A 16,111-nucleotide genomic window follows, 5' to 3' on the forward strand; every position below is an offset into this window, starting at 1 on the left:
GGTGAAACACTCTAGCACCCCAAAGGTTTCTTGCCAAAGTTGGGACCTGTACGTGCTGACAGCTGAGTGTCTCTGAGTTAAGGGTAGGACACACACACACACACACCTTGGCCTGCTCTGCTTCAAACTTAGGAGTTGCCACAGTGCCAAAACACCACAGGTTTCTCCTGTGTGTGGAGTCTGAGGCTCCTCTTAGCACCTACTGGTCTGTGGTGCCTTCCTACTTCATGTGTCCAGCAGGCTGCTCTGCTGGGAGCAGTCTGTCCTTCCACGGAGCTGACAGGCACCCCGTTGGCCTTTGGAAATAGATGCACCAATGATTTCTAAAGGGATATGCCAGTTTACTAAGGATTTAGCCCTGTGAGTTTCTTTTCTCCTGGAGCTCAATGTGTCCATTCGTGGCACCTCATGCTGGTGTCTGTCATCGAGTGAGGAGATATGTTGTCACAGAGTATTTTGTGTTGGCATGCTATCTGAGAGCTTCAGAGCAATGAAAACTCTTCACCTTTTGTAGTAAACACAGGCCACCGGCACGTACTACAATGTAATCTAGTAAAACAAAATAGTTTTGGGAGCCTTTCAAATGCTGTGAGGGAACAGCAGGCTGTGGGTGGGCTGCTCTGCTCTATGAATGCTGCCTGCTAATACCCAGATGTCGAATGCCAACTTTCCATTCACTGCTGCAAAATAACAGACTGTCATGTGGTAAAAATAACCATGGGAGGCATGCAATGCATTCCAGTGCTTATTTCACCTACAACACACCATCAGGAATGTGTCTGTGAAGGTTCACTGGGCATTGGTGTCAATGTTATCCCAAACAACAGGTTTTATGTCTGTAATTCAGGGAGAGGGTTCAAGGGAAGGGAAGTGTTTTTCATTTATTTGTGACTCCTTTGCTAACATTTAATCAAAATCTAAGGTAACTGAAGAAAGCAGGAGATCACCTTCTCGCTATGCAACAATGGGAAAGAAGCACAGGGAAGGTTGCTTTCCCCTAATGCTGACCCAGAATCTTTACTTTTTCTAGTGTTTATGTGCTTCAAAATGCTAAAGATATTAAACTAATCCCAACTATGAAATGATCATTGTCTGTAATCCACTGCTAGATGGATTCTATTACTGCATTTTGTCATAATCTTTCACTCCCTATTATTTGAACTTGTATGTTCATCTTGTACTTCTGTGTACATTTGTTGGGAATTATCAGCATAATAGCATGATGTCATTTCATTATTTTTGCATTCTTTACTGTGGTCTGTTCTCCTTTATTTCTCTTGTTATGATGCTGGTATTTTTTTTCAGTCACTTGGCATGAAGTGCCAGAAATCCTGACTAATGTAGGCATTCTTCTTCCAAACACTTTTGCAGATGAGGGAGCTCATTAAGTCATTATACTTACTCATGTAGGTTTACTCATACGCGCATATCTTTGCTGACTAGAAACTGAAGTATATGCTTTGTTATATCATAATAACATGGAAGTCTAACAAATAAACAGTAGTCTGTACATTCATGCATTTTTTGTTGTCCCCTTTGAAATTAAACATCTCCCACATGGAGGAGAACTGGTTACACTAGCTTAAGACTAAACATTGCAATCATGTGTACATCTTGCAAAAGATCTTGTTTTAGTGGGCAAGTCATTTAAAAATGAATTGGAAAAAGCTACACTGGACTGAAGCATCCCTACAGTGTTCAAGGCCTTCAAGTCCATATACAAATCCATAGTTAGCTCTACTGTTGCCCAAAGGAAGAGATAACAGTCCCACAGGAGCCTACACTCTTGTTTATGAATGTTAGTTTGGTCTCAGACGCTATCTCCTTCAGTTTTCTGCTCTAACTTTTGCAGGTCACTCAGCTTGCCAGACCTACTGTTTATGACTGGCCTGCAAATAAAGGCAGATATTTCTTTTCTGACATGGATGATCATGTAGCAAACTTGTATGGTATGGTATGAGAAAGGGAGCTTCTTGAGCACTTCAGTGCAAGCAGAAGAAATGGTCTTCTCTGAGATTAGGATGGGATGTTCTGCTGCAAGAGGAAAAGGATGACTGCATGCTCCCTCCTGTTAAAGCAGAGTATGGATGCTGGCCTTACCAGGAAAGCTTCACCTTGCTCTCACAGTAAGTGCAAAAACTTTTCATGCTTTCCAGAAGGGACAAGCCAGCACATGTGCCACAAGACTTTTTCAAAGACAACCTCTCTGCTTGCTCAGATGATGCAGTGTGACTTTAATAAATGTTCATGATCCCTGGCACATTGGGCATATAGTGTCCTGACAGCCTTAACTTTATGGCTGGTTTTACAGTAGTTTCCTGTCCTCCAGGGTAACCAGCTCAGTCTGTCCTCTGTTGGCCTCACTGAGAGGGTTTGGACTGTTTCACCATGGGCCCATGCCTTTGTTTAATATACACTTCCAGAGGACCACCTTGCCTCTGCAATGCAAACATAAGAACCATCTCCCTGCAATCCTCCCCTCCAATTCCCTTCCAGGGACAGAGAGGGAAAGTGTGGTGTGCAGGAGGAAAACAAATGCTTTCAGGATGAATTCATTCTGTTTCACCCCTCCAGATAATGAACTTGACATCTTCTCTCTTCCTCTTACTCCTCCTACTGCCTTTTACCTTCTCAGACTATCTTGGTGGGCTCTGTTTGTAAGGGTCATGTTGTCACAGATTCCAACTGAAATTAAACTAATGACCTCAAACTCTACTCTTTTATCTCTAATGTCCAGGTGTAGTGTTGCCTCATCAAAATCAAAATACTCTTTTACTATCTTTGGAGTTTCCTCAAAAAGATGACAGGGAAGTTCAATATGCCAGCAAGGCTGTCAAACAAAAATGTCTTTTCAATTCAGTTGACCTGCCATTTGTGGCCACAGATGAAGAGATCTCCTTTATTTCCAAATATTTAATATTTTTTCTCATGGTTGCAGTTAAAGAAAAACAAAAACAAAACAAAACAAAACACAAAAATACAGGGACAAAGGTTTTACACAGACTTTCATCCTATCCTTTTAATTAATGAAGCAAAGCTCATAAGCACGCAGGTTTCATTGCTGTTAGTGGTGGTACGCTCATAGCTGAAACTGAGCACATGCTGAGGTGTTTTGCTGGATGGGGTCAGAGCACTTAGTACCTTGAGGCATTCAACACTGGGTGAAATATGCATTACAGTACTTATTTCTGAGTGTTAGTCCATGTGTTCTTTCTATTTACTGCATTAATTTATGGAGTAAAACATCAGGTAGTGTATGAAATTAAATCTATCTTGCCTTATGCTACCACAGATGAACAATACACACAGTCATATTAATTTTAATTAATAGTAATAACAGAACAGAAACCAGTAGCATGAGGCAATCCTCACATTCATGCAGATCTATTACTTCCACATAGGAGCTGTTTAGTGTCATCCAAACTCAGGGTGGGTCTGCTTGTGTATGTCCCCAAAGAAATCTTTTCAGTGATTTCTCCAAGAGATTTCACACACACACACACACACACACACACACACACACACATCCCAAAACAAAACAACAACAACAACAACAAAAAACACAACCTGGCATAAGCAAATAAAGTTCACTAGATGCTAGGCTAGTCTTGGGCTATTGGTCCTATTTGCTTTATTTTCTCATTTGCTGTTTCAGCTTGCACATTTGTAGAACATGTGGCACCAAATTTGACCAACTTTCGGCCAATTTTCTGCTAGCTGAAAAAAACTCTAAAATCACATCACCTAGCTGGCAAAAGGAGTAGATCTCAAATTTGTTTTGTAAGGGATAAAATCATTTTTCTTAGGAGCTTTGGACTACATTGCTTGGAACAAAACAAAAGGAAAAACAACACAAAAGACTACAAACATCAACTTTTTGTGCAATGGGAAGCTGATAAAAGGAAGTGATTCTAATGCCCAAACCTTGCTTATGAAAGCTGTAGATATTTGATCTGCTGGTGGCATCTGCTGTTGCATTTTGAAAAGTCATTTGCGCCAGAGAACAGTGAGTGCAAAAGAGTTCCACCACTCTTTGAACTCTTTTTGACTGTAGGAGGTGTAAAGCAATGGAGAATCTCTCAAGTGTTGACTGAATCATACAAGTGCATCTGGAAGGGGAACTCATCCCCCTTTTTTAGCTCCCTCATGTGAAAAATCTGTCCAAGTCTGGTCAGCACATAGACAGCACTAAGACTCTACCTTGCAAATCATGGAGGTCTAGGGGAAAAACCTAGGGCATATCAAATTTGGGGTCTGTCTGCCTGTCCCTTACATCCTCCCCTAGGCATCTGCTATTATCTGCTGCTAGAGAAGGGGATGGTACCAAGGGTTAGGAAGACTTCTGGCTTTATTTGGGGTGACTATTCTTATGCAAAGCAAAAGGAAACTGTCCCTACCTGTGTATATTTTCTTCCAGCTTTTTCACCTTCAGCTCATCCTCTTCTGACTGCCTCCTTCTGGCTTCTTCCTCTTCTGCAGAGCCAGCAGGAATTCCCTGCAGCAGCCATTTTTCCCGAAGTGCTTTTGACTGTGAGGAAAAAGAAATAGCTTTAGGAACAGAGAGAACAATATTCTCTTAAGACTGAGAAGGAGCTACATTTGTATCTGAATTTTAGATCTGCCCCATTGAATTACCAATTACTGCTATGGACAGTGAGATTTGGACAGTCTGTTAGAAGTTCATCCAAATTTAGGAGTATCAGTTTTACAGGATAGACTATATTTACAATTGGTGCCTAAACCTGAAGTTATTTTTAGTTTTTAATAGAAAACAAGAGTTCAAACCACCCAAATGAGCAAGTCCAGAAAGGAGCAAAGTCTTTGAACAAAAGTCTGGATCTCTTGCAAATGATAAGGCATGTGCTGGAAGGAATAAACTAATAATCTTCTTAGAGCTTCAAAAGCAGTGTGCTCTAAAAGTAATGCACTTAATGAAAGATAAAATCACTCTACTATTAAATTAATCAGAGAAGTTCTTTTTGATGTATACAGTGTGTCTCTATATTTTTGCCAGCATGCATACAGACACACACAAACAGGTATCCATACATTCAACAAGCTTGCACATTATGTCTTAGCCCAGATGCCAATTAAAACAAACAAAAGTCTTCCAGAAACCATGGGTATACAAGGGTGCAACACTGTTTCAGCAAAGAGCAATGACTTATAACCAGGAAAAAATTTCTGTGATGTTTTGCTATGTTTCAACACCAAAAACATGTCAACAACAGTACCCAGCCACTGTCTAGTCCAGCTGCAACTCACCCCAGGCAGCTCACCCGTGGAGATGCACTGGTTGCAGGCAATCCTTTCAGCAGCTCATTAGGCTGCTTGCCTTGGCTGAATCCTTTCCTGGGGGATGCTGACAGGACATAGCCTCCTGGAGCACACCCGCTGAAAGGGAGATGATCAGCAGCCCAAAGCCATGCTGGGCTTAGTCCCGCAGCATAGTGGTGGAAAAAATGGTCAGCCAGGGGACTGACAAATCCAGCCCCTTGCCCTTGCTGGAGAGAGGAGCCTTGATTTTGAATTCCCAAGCCGATTGAAAACGCTGGCTCAGGGAGCCCACTGTGAGGCCATGCATCCTCTCCAGCAAAGAGGAGCCTAATAAGGAAATCATCAGTTCAGAGAAATCACATTTCAGGGGCTGCCCAAACGTGCACTATCAGTCTTCTCAATGAGGTGCTCGTAGCTGGAATAGAATCCGATTTGTGCAAACTATGTACAAAGAAGAAACACTCACCACCACAAGCAGCCTTCAAACCCATCCCAAAATAGAAAGCTTTCTGACATGAGAGACAGGACTTACTTGTTAGTTTTTCAGCATATATATAGGCATAGTATCTATGCACAAGCTATTCTTGTCACTGGGTGGCCTATATGACATCAGGCAAATAGATTTTAATAAGGCAGCAGACACAGAGCAATGCAAAACACACAAGTGAATTAGACTTGATAAATGACTCCACCTTTCAGGATGGTTGGGTTGGTTTTAAGTGGTTTCTGTATGCATGAGGACTTCTGCATGATAGAAAGGGAGTTGTGCTTGTGTGCCATGCAGTCATGTTCAACAGTGGCACCTGGGGATGTTAGAGATGTGCTGTGCTTCATTCAGCTCAGGACATCTGAACTCAGTTTTGCTTGTGGCTACCCCTAAGGTGCTCAGAAAACATTAAGGATGGCTATCTCCAGCCACAGCTTCTGCAGTTCACTAGCCCTTTTGCTGCCACTGTCAACTACTAATGCTTCCTGATGCCTTTTGTGGGCTGGTAGTAAGATTTGTTGGCGTGACTTTTGCTTTTCTGTTGTATCCAGCTGATTACTGCCTGGGAGGAGCTTTACCAGATCACTCAGGACCATTAACACTACTGCAATGTTCCCTCAGTTGAGGATCTCTAGGTGATCACACATGCAGATAAAAAATGCAAGCCAGCTGAGGAGCTCAATGAGCTCATTGGGTACCCACTGGGCTACAGCCACTTCACAGCATTATGAAGGCTGGTGGTTCTTTAGAAAAAATCTGTCTTTTCTTTAAAATGAAATGCAGCCAGCTGCATGCAGAACTGTGTTTCTGCATACATTACACTCAGCTGTGTGCTCAGATCTGAAATCCTGAATGATACTTTGTTGGAAGAAAAGAAAAAGTACTATCTAAAGATCAAACTCTGAAAATGAAGGCAGCCTTCTCTGTTTTAAACCTGTTTCAAATATGTCTCCAGAAGTCCCAGAAAGGGCCTTGGCAAACTGCTACTTGGACAGCTCTGAAGACATTCAGTTAGCAGTCACTCCTTGCTTGCTACAGAAGGATAGATAAAATCCAGGCCTTTTTCAATGTGCTCTTACAGAATCTCTTTGATGATGTTCAGACAGTGAGAGGCCTATCCCTTCAGTGCAACCACTGTACACCAAGTAAGATATTTTTTACAGATTTTGTTTTGGCCTTTGTTTATGTGAAACATTTGAGCTACAAAATCATATGATTTTTTTTTTTTTTTTTTTTTTTCCCCCAGAAGCCTCTTTTTTTTTTTTTTTTTTTGGCCTATTAATAGCATGAATTTGAAACTGGAAAGCATCAATGGGATTTTTTTAAAGACTTATTTAGAGACAAGAATGCTATGATCTACTAAAAATCCTCCCTCTTGGGTGAAATGTCAGCATATTTTATCTAAAACAGGAAAACTGGTAGCTTTGATGTTTTTGGCTCTCCTTTTTGAGATGAAAATGAAGGCAATCATTAAATACTATGCTGAGGAATCCAGACAAGAAGACTCTGAAAAACGGAAACATTTGTGAGAAGCACTTATTGAAATTCAGAGCATCTATTTGCCAAGCTGGTGAGGTTACTTGTATTTATACACCCATTGCAACCACAATAGACAAGGAGACAGGCACGTGTCAGGGGACCACACGCAACCATCCTGTTGGTTGTGGGACCTCTTCTCGGCTACCAGTCTCCTGGCATGGTGCTGGGGCAGTAGCTAAGGGTGGAATAATCTATCACCTGCTTCAGGCAAACCTTTCCCAAGGCATTTTCATCATAAAACTAGAAGAAAGGTGTTGGCACACGTGAAGAGACCAAAGGCATGTAGGGCTGAAGAGGGAGGTGGTGGTAGAGCTGTGCTGGATGCTTCACTTCAGGTCCTGGGCACGAAGCAGCCCAGTGAGGCAGCCAGCCCAGCATCAAGGCAGACTGGCCAGATGCAGGACAGAGCCAAATGTGGCTTGGAAATAAAAGCTCACTGCCAGCTGTCCTCCACAGCTATAAAATTTGTGTTACTCTCTTTGAAAAAGTCTTGCCAAATCTTACCCCAGGAAGTAGAGTTGTTCCTCAAATCTACTTAATGGAGAATACTATCATGGGGATGGAGCCCCATATAAGCTTGCTATATGACTTACTCCAAGTTAGCAATCTTATACATTTGCTTTACTCAGCAGTCTGTAATTAAACTAGTCCCATGCTAGTATTTCATCATTCCTCATCCTTCAAAACATGAAAAAGCCTTAAATTTCTACTGCATCTTGTAGCTTCTCTGTGTGCTGATGTTATGCTGTATGACTAGAAAATGCAGAAGTAACAGAGGACTGCAAGAGTGAGCAGATATATTATTGTAAAAGTACAAGCATTTCTACTGCTTGCTCCGATACCAAAATGGTCCAATACCAAAATATTCCAGACTATTAGAAGGCAACATTTCGCCAGTGCAACAAGCAGCTACACTATGTACAGTTTGATATAACTATTCCTGCATTTACAAGGAAAGTACAATTTCTTCAGGCTAAATCCTTTAGCAGAAATTAGATCATGTCATTAAAATTCTCTCTGTTACTGAAGTGGAAAGGGCACTGGGCTTGCAATGCACTAGGTCACCGTGTCTCTCAGGTGATTTGGCTTCTCTGCACACAAATGAGATTGCAGAGATACCTCTCAGATTATTTATTTTGCTTAACCATAGGACAGCAGTGTAACTTTTCTTTACCCTGCTAAAAGGAAAAACAAACAAACAAGCTAACAAACTAACAAACAGATCATGAGTCTGTGAACAAATCATGGTGAGGACAGAAATAAGTGAACAGATGTTGGACAGGACAGGAAGAAGTCATGCCAAATGTTTGAATGCAGTAGACACAGTGACAGCCATAAAAGTGGTGCACAGCTCCCCTTTGCAATATTAATTCCAGTTTCATACTTCAGGACAATAAAAACCAAGGGCTTTAAGTTGTTTACATTAAGCACTGGCAAGGAAATAAGACATATCCCCTTGAATGCACATAGCAAAATTGCTGTATTGAAAAGAAAATTCTTACTTTCAATGCTGCATTTTAGTTTCAGATATTTAAATATTGGGGGACATTGTATTATAATTTGTAAATCTCTTTAGCATCACTTTCATACAGTGTTATGCCCTCTAAGAGACCATAAGTACCACCTCCGAATTATCCCTACTGGCAATTAATTCAGCCCATCAGTCTTGCTGATTTTGGACCTCCTTCCATAAATGTAGATCATGTAGAAAAATACATTTCTTGTCCCACACAGAGACCACATCTTCACCTGAGGCCCAGAGGGATTTACCAGGCTTGCTATTTGACTCTTTATGATAATATAAAGCCAGTTCTTGAAGTACTTCTACATTTTGAGATTTTTGTTTGTTTCTTTGTTTGAATATTTACAATTGGTTACAGGAGCAATCACTGCTACCTCTTCTTAAGGGCAGTGCTCATTAAAGTGGAGTGCTCCTCGGGCTGCTTAGGAGATTTTCAGGGAAGATGATAATCTCAAGAAGAAACAAGGGTCAAAAGTTGACCAAAGACAGCCTACTCCAGTAAAATGTGCCTGATTTTGAGAAACACTGTTGGACGTAGATGATTCAGGGTATTGATGCACTTCTGTGCTGTGGAAAATGGGCAATAATGATCCCTGGAGTACTTGTGCTGGAATCAGTAGTGCTTCATCAAAGGCAATACTACTGAAATATTTGCCAAATTGAAGTTTTGCCAAAAATCTTTGGGTTTTGAGGCTTGAAGATTACTGGGCATTAACAATCTAGTGCTGGGAATGAGGAGATTTTTCTTCCTGAGATGTATACAGTATTTCTACCCTGGACAAAATATGGATGCAGCGGGCTGGTTCCTTGTATTCTCATATCCATGTGTTTGTACCTTTGTGAAAGATATCATAACAAACATCCTCCTTCATTTGCCAATGTGATAATGAGTTATTTGCCCCAAACATTACTTGTCAGGACATTGTCAGCCACCCCAGAGGGCTGGATCCAACCTGCCAGTGCACAGTGCAATTGCCAGTGAGGGCAAAGCAGCTTCTGGGACTTGCACCAAGACAGACTCTCCTTTGCCAGCAGGACATCCCTTGCTTTCTGAAAAACGGAACAAAAAGTTGTTTACATGGTTGTAGTGTGAGTCAGACGCCCTTAACCATCCATAATTAAATATGGAAATTCAGAGAAGGGCTGTGGGAATAAGCTAATGTGACAGACAGATCCATCTTGAAAAAATAAAAAGCAGCTTCTCAAAATGTATTCCTGAGTGATGCTGTAGCTTTTCACTTTCTGATAGTTTCATGTTGTGATACAGAGATAAGGTGTGGTCCTCAGCACACTGCTTTGCCGTGAGCTGGATGTATCATTGCACAGCACGACTGGCCCTGGAACAGAGCAGGCAGCGATTTCCAACTCGCTGGGATGATTTGGGAGACAGCATTCTGCTTAGCAGCTAAACTTTCTGTTGCCTTTTCCATCATCTGAGATACTTGTTATAGCCTAAAGAGCATGTCTGCGTGATACACAGATAAGATACAAGCACTGCTCATATTAGGGAATGAAGTCATGCTGAAAAGCTTGTCAGCTTGCTTGTAGTCTTGACCTCAGCCACAATGTCATAACTAGGGTAGGTATAATTCAATGAAAAAATACATGTTAGCTGGTGGAGCTTAGCCAGTGCAAGACTAAAGATTGTGTCCATAAAGCAGATTAAATAGAGGGTCAAGATTCTATTAAACAAGAAACAATTCTAAGAAATACTTTGAGGAAGTGATGTCTTAAAACTGTTTTTGAGAAGCATGCATTCAGACCAATAGTTACAGATGTTTTCCAGTGATCAGTCAATGTGCACACAGCAGGTGTCACACTGCTGTGGGGTCCACGGCTCAGCCGCTGCTTTTTCCTTGGCAGGAGACACAGTGACTTGCAGAAAAGTCATGCGTGGAGCAGCAGGAGTGGGCAGGGCAGGGCGGAAATAATAAAACATGATCGCCACTGCCATTATAAGTACGACCTGGAATCACGGCAGCTGAAAGACACTGTGGGGATATTCTTCACCCCTTGTTTATTTGCCATAGCTGTTACATCTGACAGACCTTCATCCCCCCGAGTAATTTTTTCCTTTCCCTTTCTCAAAGCACACACTCAGCACAACAACACTGCAGGTAGGAGTGCTTTGAGCAGTGAGATGGAGCTGCAGGAGTGGGTGAGGAAAACACAGCGTGGCCTGTGTTGTTTGTGCTTATGTGGGATGGGATGGGATGGGATGGGATGGGATGGGATGGGATGGGATGGGATGGGATGAGATGGGATGGAGCCCAGCTCTTGTCCCAGGGAGGGCAAGGGGATCTTGATCAGTGTTCCAGGCTTGCAGATGCACCGGGAAGGCGCATCAGCAGTTGGCTGCCCGAGGGACGGGTGTGCTGCTTACTGGAGCTCCTTCACGGAGATCACATGCTCTGTCTGTTTAAAAACTCTCAGGAGCAGAAATTGCAGCTGTATAGATAGATGTCCAATTAGGAACACTTTGGGAAGAAAAAAAGCCAATTGTTTTGCGTCCCCAGTGTAAGCTTCCCATCCATTAGCAAGATCACCAGTGTAAATATTTTGTGTGCTTTGCTTTTAAATTGCTCAGGTCCCATATTTTATTTAACTGTGTAAACCAAGCAGACAGTTGTTTCCATACAAAGATGAAGAAGAAGAAATAAAACCTAAGTTCCTTCAGCTGAAAGGAAACCCAACACAGCAAGAGACATTGTCAAGACTGTATGGGAGAAGGAGAAAAACTTGTGTCTCTTCTGCTGAGATCAGAGGTTAACCACAGAGCACTGGTCTGTATGAATTAGTTTCAATAAAAGAGATCATAGGTATGGATGGATACAAGCAAGAGTTTTAAATATTTATTAAAGGGTTGAAATGACAATGAGATAAAAACAAAGATAAGGTGAAGGATAAATCAAACAGAGGCCCTTTTCTATGTATATTTTTCATATGTCTGGACTATCAGGAAGTTCTGCTTGAAGTAACAGGTGAAAACAGCCACAGTACCTAAGCTGGACAGATGGGGTTTGTTTTTCATTATCTCTGGGGAGTCTACTTCAGGTTTCAGAGCTCTTCAAGGCATTATGACAGTGATACCTCTGCGCAATTATTCATCATTTCACTAGTGGAGGGATTAAGCACCATAAGGAGAACCAACAGTGAGCATCTGCTGGTGGCTGCTGCGGGGGAAAGAGGAAGGATGAGGGGACTGGGCTGTCCCCATGGGCACTGGCTGGCAAAGCACAGGGACACAGCTTGCTGAAAGGATGTCACAATGAGAGCATATGCAGTCCCCAGGATGGTGTTTGACCTGGAAACAGGTTGCCCAGGGAGGCCACGGGATCTCCATCCTGGGCAAGAGACCAAATGCAGGACGGGAGCAACCTGTTCCTGCTGGTGAGGGCACGAGGAGACTTGTGGGGTTCTCTCACACATAAACTACTGTACAACTCTGTGAGGATTTCTCTTTTTCCCAGGGAGTTTTGTAGCTGGAGTAAGAAATAGCTTTAAGCTAGCAGAAGTATCTGGACACTTGACCTGGTGTGGTTGCATGGAAATTAAATAGGAGCCTCTTCTACAAACACACACATGAAAAGAGTTTGATCTTGCTGTTACCTCCTGGAGCCAGAAACTTAGGTATGCTTTGTCTTTCCCTGTGAGTACTCATTCCGTGTTTTCAAAAGAACCAAAGCACAGATTTGAGAGATAATAACATAATATAAACAACAAACATAAAAACAAACAACACCCAAGTCAAATTAATTTCTTTTGCAATAGTTTGTAATCTGAGGTTTTGAAAATTGCCAATCCTCTTCTCCCAAATAGTCTTTGCAAGTTATCATCATTACAGTTGCTTTTACCATTATCTTCTGAAAGAATAGTTTCCTCTCTGCATTCAGTTTGTCCTCAGCTCCAGTTTGTCACTCCTTTCCACATACACACATCAGTCAAGAGACAAAAAGAAAAGCTATTTTTCAGGGTTTCCTTTCTTTTCTGGTTTAAGGGTTCTTGTGTTCATTGTTTCGAAAAGCCGAATTTGGGTCATGTGAATTCATTCTTAAGCACGTATCAGTCCATTAGGAAGAGCTGGCACTGAAGCGAGAAGTAAACATCCTTGAGCTACTTTGACACAGTCTGTCTGAAACAAAAACTGCTGGTGTGGCCATGACCTGCTCTGAGGGTAAAACTGAGTGCCAGTTCAGTGGGTTTCAAGGAAATCCCGCCCTTAGGGGAACACTTATGTGGTCATCCAGAATAACTCTTCTCCACTTTGAGGTTCACACTACCTCACACTACCATTCATTTTTCCTAAATAATGTGTTATTAGAGTTATTAAAGCAGCATAATTACTGTATTTCCTGTTATGTGACAATGGCATGCAAACAGGTAAGAAAAGTGAGTTAAAGGACTAAAGCTTTCACCCATTTGGGGTAGTCAACTTGTGTAGTTGGTCTGGAGAAAATATTGTGTTATGGTTAAAAGATTTAATCTGGGGATATATATTTTTTTTTCTTTCTGACTACTTGAAAGAAAACACATAAGGATTTTTGAAATCCCTCCTTCCAAACACTACTTCCCTGTAAGGATATCCTTCAGCTTCATAACCTGTGAGCAATTCAGAAATAGCAAAAGCCCCAGCTCCTTAGACTACACAGTCCTATTCCCCTTCCCATTTTTGCCTAATGAATCTGAATTTCTCTTCTGCATTATAAAAGAGACTAGCAGAGAGGCACAGCCTCTCTCTTCTCAGCTTGAGGCCTGGTGGGAGGCGAGCTCTCCAAGGATGTAGGATGTGACCAGTCCAAAGATGCCGATGCACAGGACGGCTGAACAAGGGTCCCCAGTGCTCTGGACATGGAAATCTCTCTCTGAATTAGCTCTCAGTCTCTCCCTGCTCCAGAATCATGGATGGAAAATGGAGATGGCATGAACTTCCAGCCTTGTAGAGGTGTAATGGGCTCCAGCATGTTAAAACAGATGGACAGCCTGGAACTACCATAGCAGATATCACATAGCATAAAGAATGCTTGACTGTTAATAAGAAGAGGGTCTGGGGGCTATTGCACTGTCCCTGTAGAGAGCAGAGACTGTCCATGGCATCATTAAATATATGTTTTGTCTGTGTGTGTGTGTTCAGCTGAGCTGCTATTCAGTTTAAGGGTTAATTCACTTGAAATTCACAAAGGGATAAAGTAACAACAAGATTCCCTCATTTGTAAAAGTTTTCTCTGTTTTTCCACACTGTTGCATTTGCATATGCATATATATATATATGTATATATATATATATGGTTAGATACCTCTATTTATATTCTCTGACAACATTTATTTTGGGGCTAGAATAAAATGAGGTTAACAAAGCAATTTTGGAAGAATCAAATTAAGATGTATTTTTAGATAAGATAGTTTCAACTAAAACCATATCTTAGCATAATATCTATAACATAAAAAGGTTTTCTTTTCCTTCAAAGTAAAGGTATAATTATGCTATAGATTGAGTGTTCATGAACTGCAGTCTATAAGAAATAGCTGTTAACAGAAAAATGTCCCTCACATTTCAAACACTCCAGAAATAAAATAATTGCAGTAAATGGATTTATTGTAATAGTAAAGTAGCAGCAGATAAGTCATTTTTTTCATTCAATTAGGACGTTTTGTGCTGTTTATTTTATTACCAGCCACCACCAAACAGAGCTACAGTAAACGATTACAGAAATTGTGTTCAATTAACTACGGAGGAAGCCAGTTCTACCCTGGTGTTTATTTGAAATAGCGGACACCTCCATCAGAAGTGGCCCTCTCCAGTTCTGCCTAGCAGAACAAGCTCTTACAAGCAGCTGTTGCTCACAGATCCTATCTCCAGTGTAACTATTCAACCAAGATCAACTGTTCTCTTCTTCAAGAGAGTACATCACGTTGATAGATACTGTGTTTGCACATAGTGAATTTTGTCCACTTTTCTGATTATGAACAGCAGTGCAAGAAGCTGGTAGCATCTCCAGTTCCCATGGACCTGGCAAGGTGTGCCTGTAAGGGCAAGGCCAATGAGTTGCTGAAGCATGAAGTTTAAAGTCTACCTACTGTTAAAAACAACAACAACAACAACAATAAAAAATATTGCATGAGAGATTATTTTAGTATTAAAAATTAAAGTAGATGAGAGGAAAGGAGGAATTTTGCAAATATCCTCTTATTAGAGCAAAATGGCACTTTTTCTATCTCAAAAAAAAAAAAACAAAACAGGGCTTCAAGTAACCTTTATGCTTTTGCCATCACCAAGAGCTTTTTCAACAAGGTATTTGATTGTAAACTAGACAAATACGCCTCCTGTATTCAAAAGATCACCCAGAAGGTCCTGGACAACCATTGGGATAGTCTGTGCCTACCAAAATCCCTACTTTCTAGAAATTCAGTTAAGAGGATAAATGGCTTTCAGTGTCAGCAAAGAAGCAATTCAGTCTTTGGAGTCTACACTACACAAGGCTCTCTCCTAGTCCAGGCTTTCACACTTTATTAAACAAGAAGCTCATACAAACAATTAATACTTAAGTCATGTTTTTGTCCTTGTGGACAAAAAATTAATACTTGAGTCATGTTTTTGTCCTCCATTGGCCTAATTCTCAAGAGTCTTTGCAAAATATGTTGCCACATGACTAATTCATGTTCAAGGTAGTGCTTGCTGGGCTGTTCTGCCTAAGACAAGAGAGCAGCCACCGATCACTTATTGTCAGCCAAGTATGCAACAAAGAGAAAACGAATGAACTGGTAGAAGAGTAAGTCATCTGTCTTGCCAGGGGACTAATTGGCATCAGCAACTTGAGCACTGTAGGTAACCCAACATAAACATTTGTAATAAATTATTTCTGTTAGATAGTTTTCCTATGTGAATAAAATAGTCTGAAATTAGCAGAACTGCTGTAGTTTTCAGAACCTTTATTAGGTAACCGAACGTACTATTTTACACAGTGCATTTTAAGAGAAAATTGCCCTGGCAACACAGAAAAAATGAACCAAATCCATTGCATTCTGGCACGAATGTCTTTGGGTGAACTCAAGCTGTTACACTTGCAGGATCAACCCAGATACCGCAGACACAGGATTAACCCAGATATTATTTTCAAAGGCTTCTCCACAGCTGATTTTAATGAACACTGATGCAAAGTCCTTATGCTTTACACTGACATTAACAACTTCACAGCATTTTAAGTAAGTGCAAGGGCATCCTAGGTAAGCCTGGTCTTTTTGACCTGGATTTATGTGTTGCACTGAGTTAGCTGCATTCGACACGATTC

At 41.2% G+C, this 16,111-nt stretch overlaps 1 protein-coding gene across 6 annotated transcripts in view; it reads right to left on the reverse strand.

Annotated features, from left to right (window-relative positions):
- Positions 1-16,111, reverse strand: part of PALM2AKAP2 (PALM2 and AKAP2 fusion) — a 263,158-nt gene that overhangs the window by 195,273 nt on the left and 51,774 nt on the right. For all 6 annotated transcript variants that reach the window (XM_082783186.1, XM_082783187.1, XM_082783181.1 and 3 more), the window contains exon 3: positions 4,398-4,528. In XM_082783186.1, coding sequence (XP_082639312.1) covers positions 4,398-4,528 — 131 coding nt within the window. The remainder of the gene's footprint in view (positions 1-4,397; positions 4,529-16,111) is intronic.

Source organism: Aythya marila (genome assembly GCF_965140915.1).
Source record: "Aythya marila genome assembly, chromosome: Z".
Taxonomy (NCBI): domain Eukaryota; kingdom Metazoa; phylum Chordata; class Aves; order Anseriformes; family Anatidae; genus Aythya; species Aythya marila.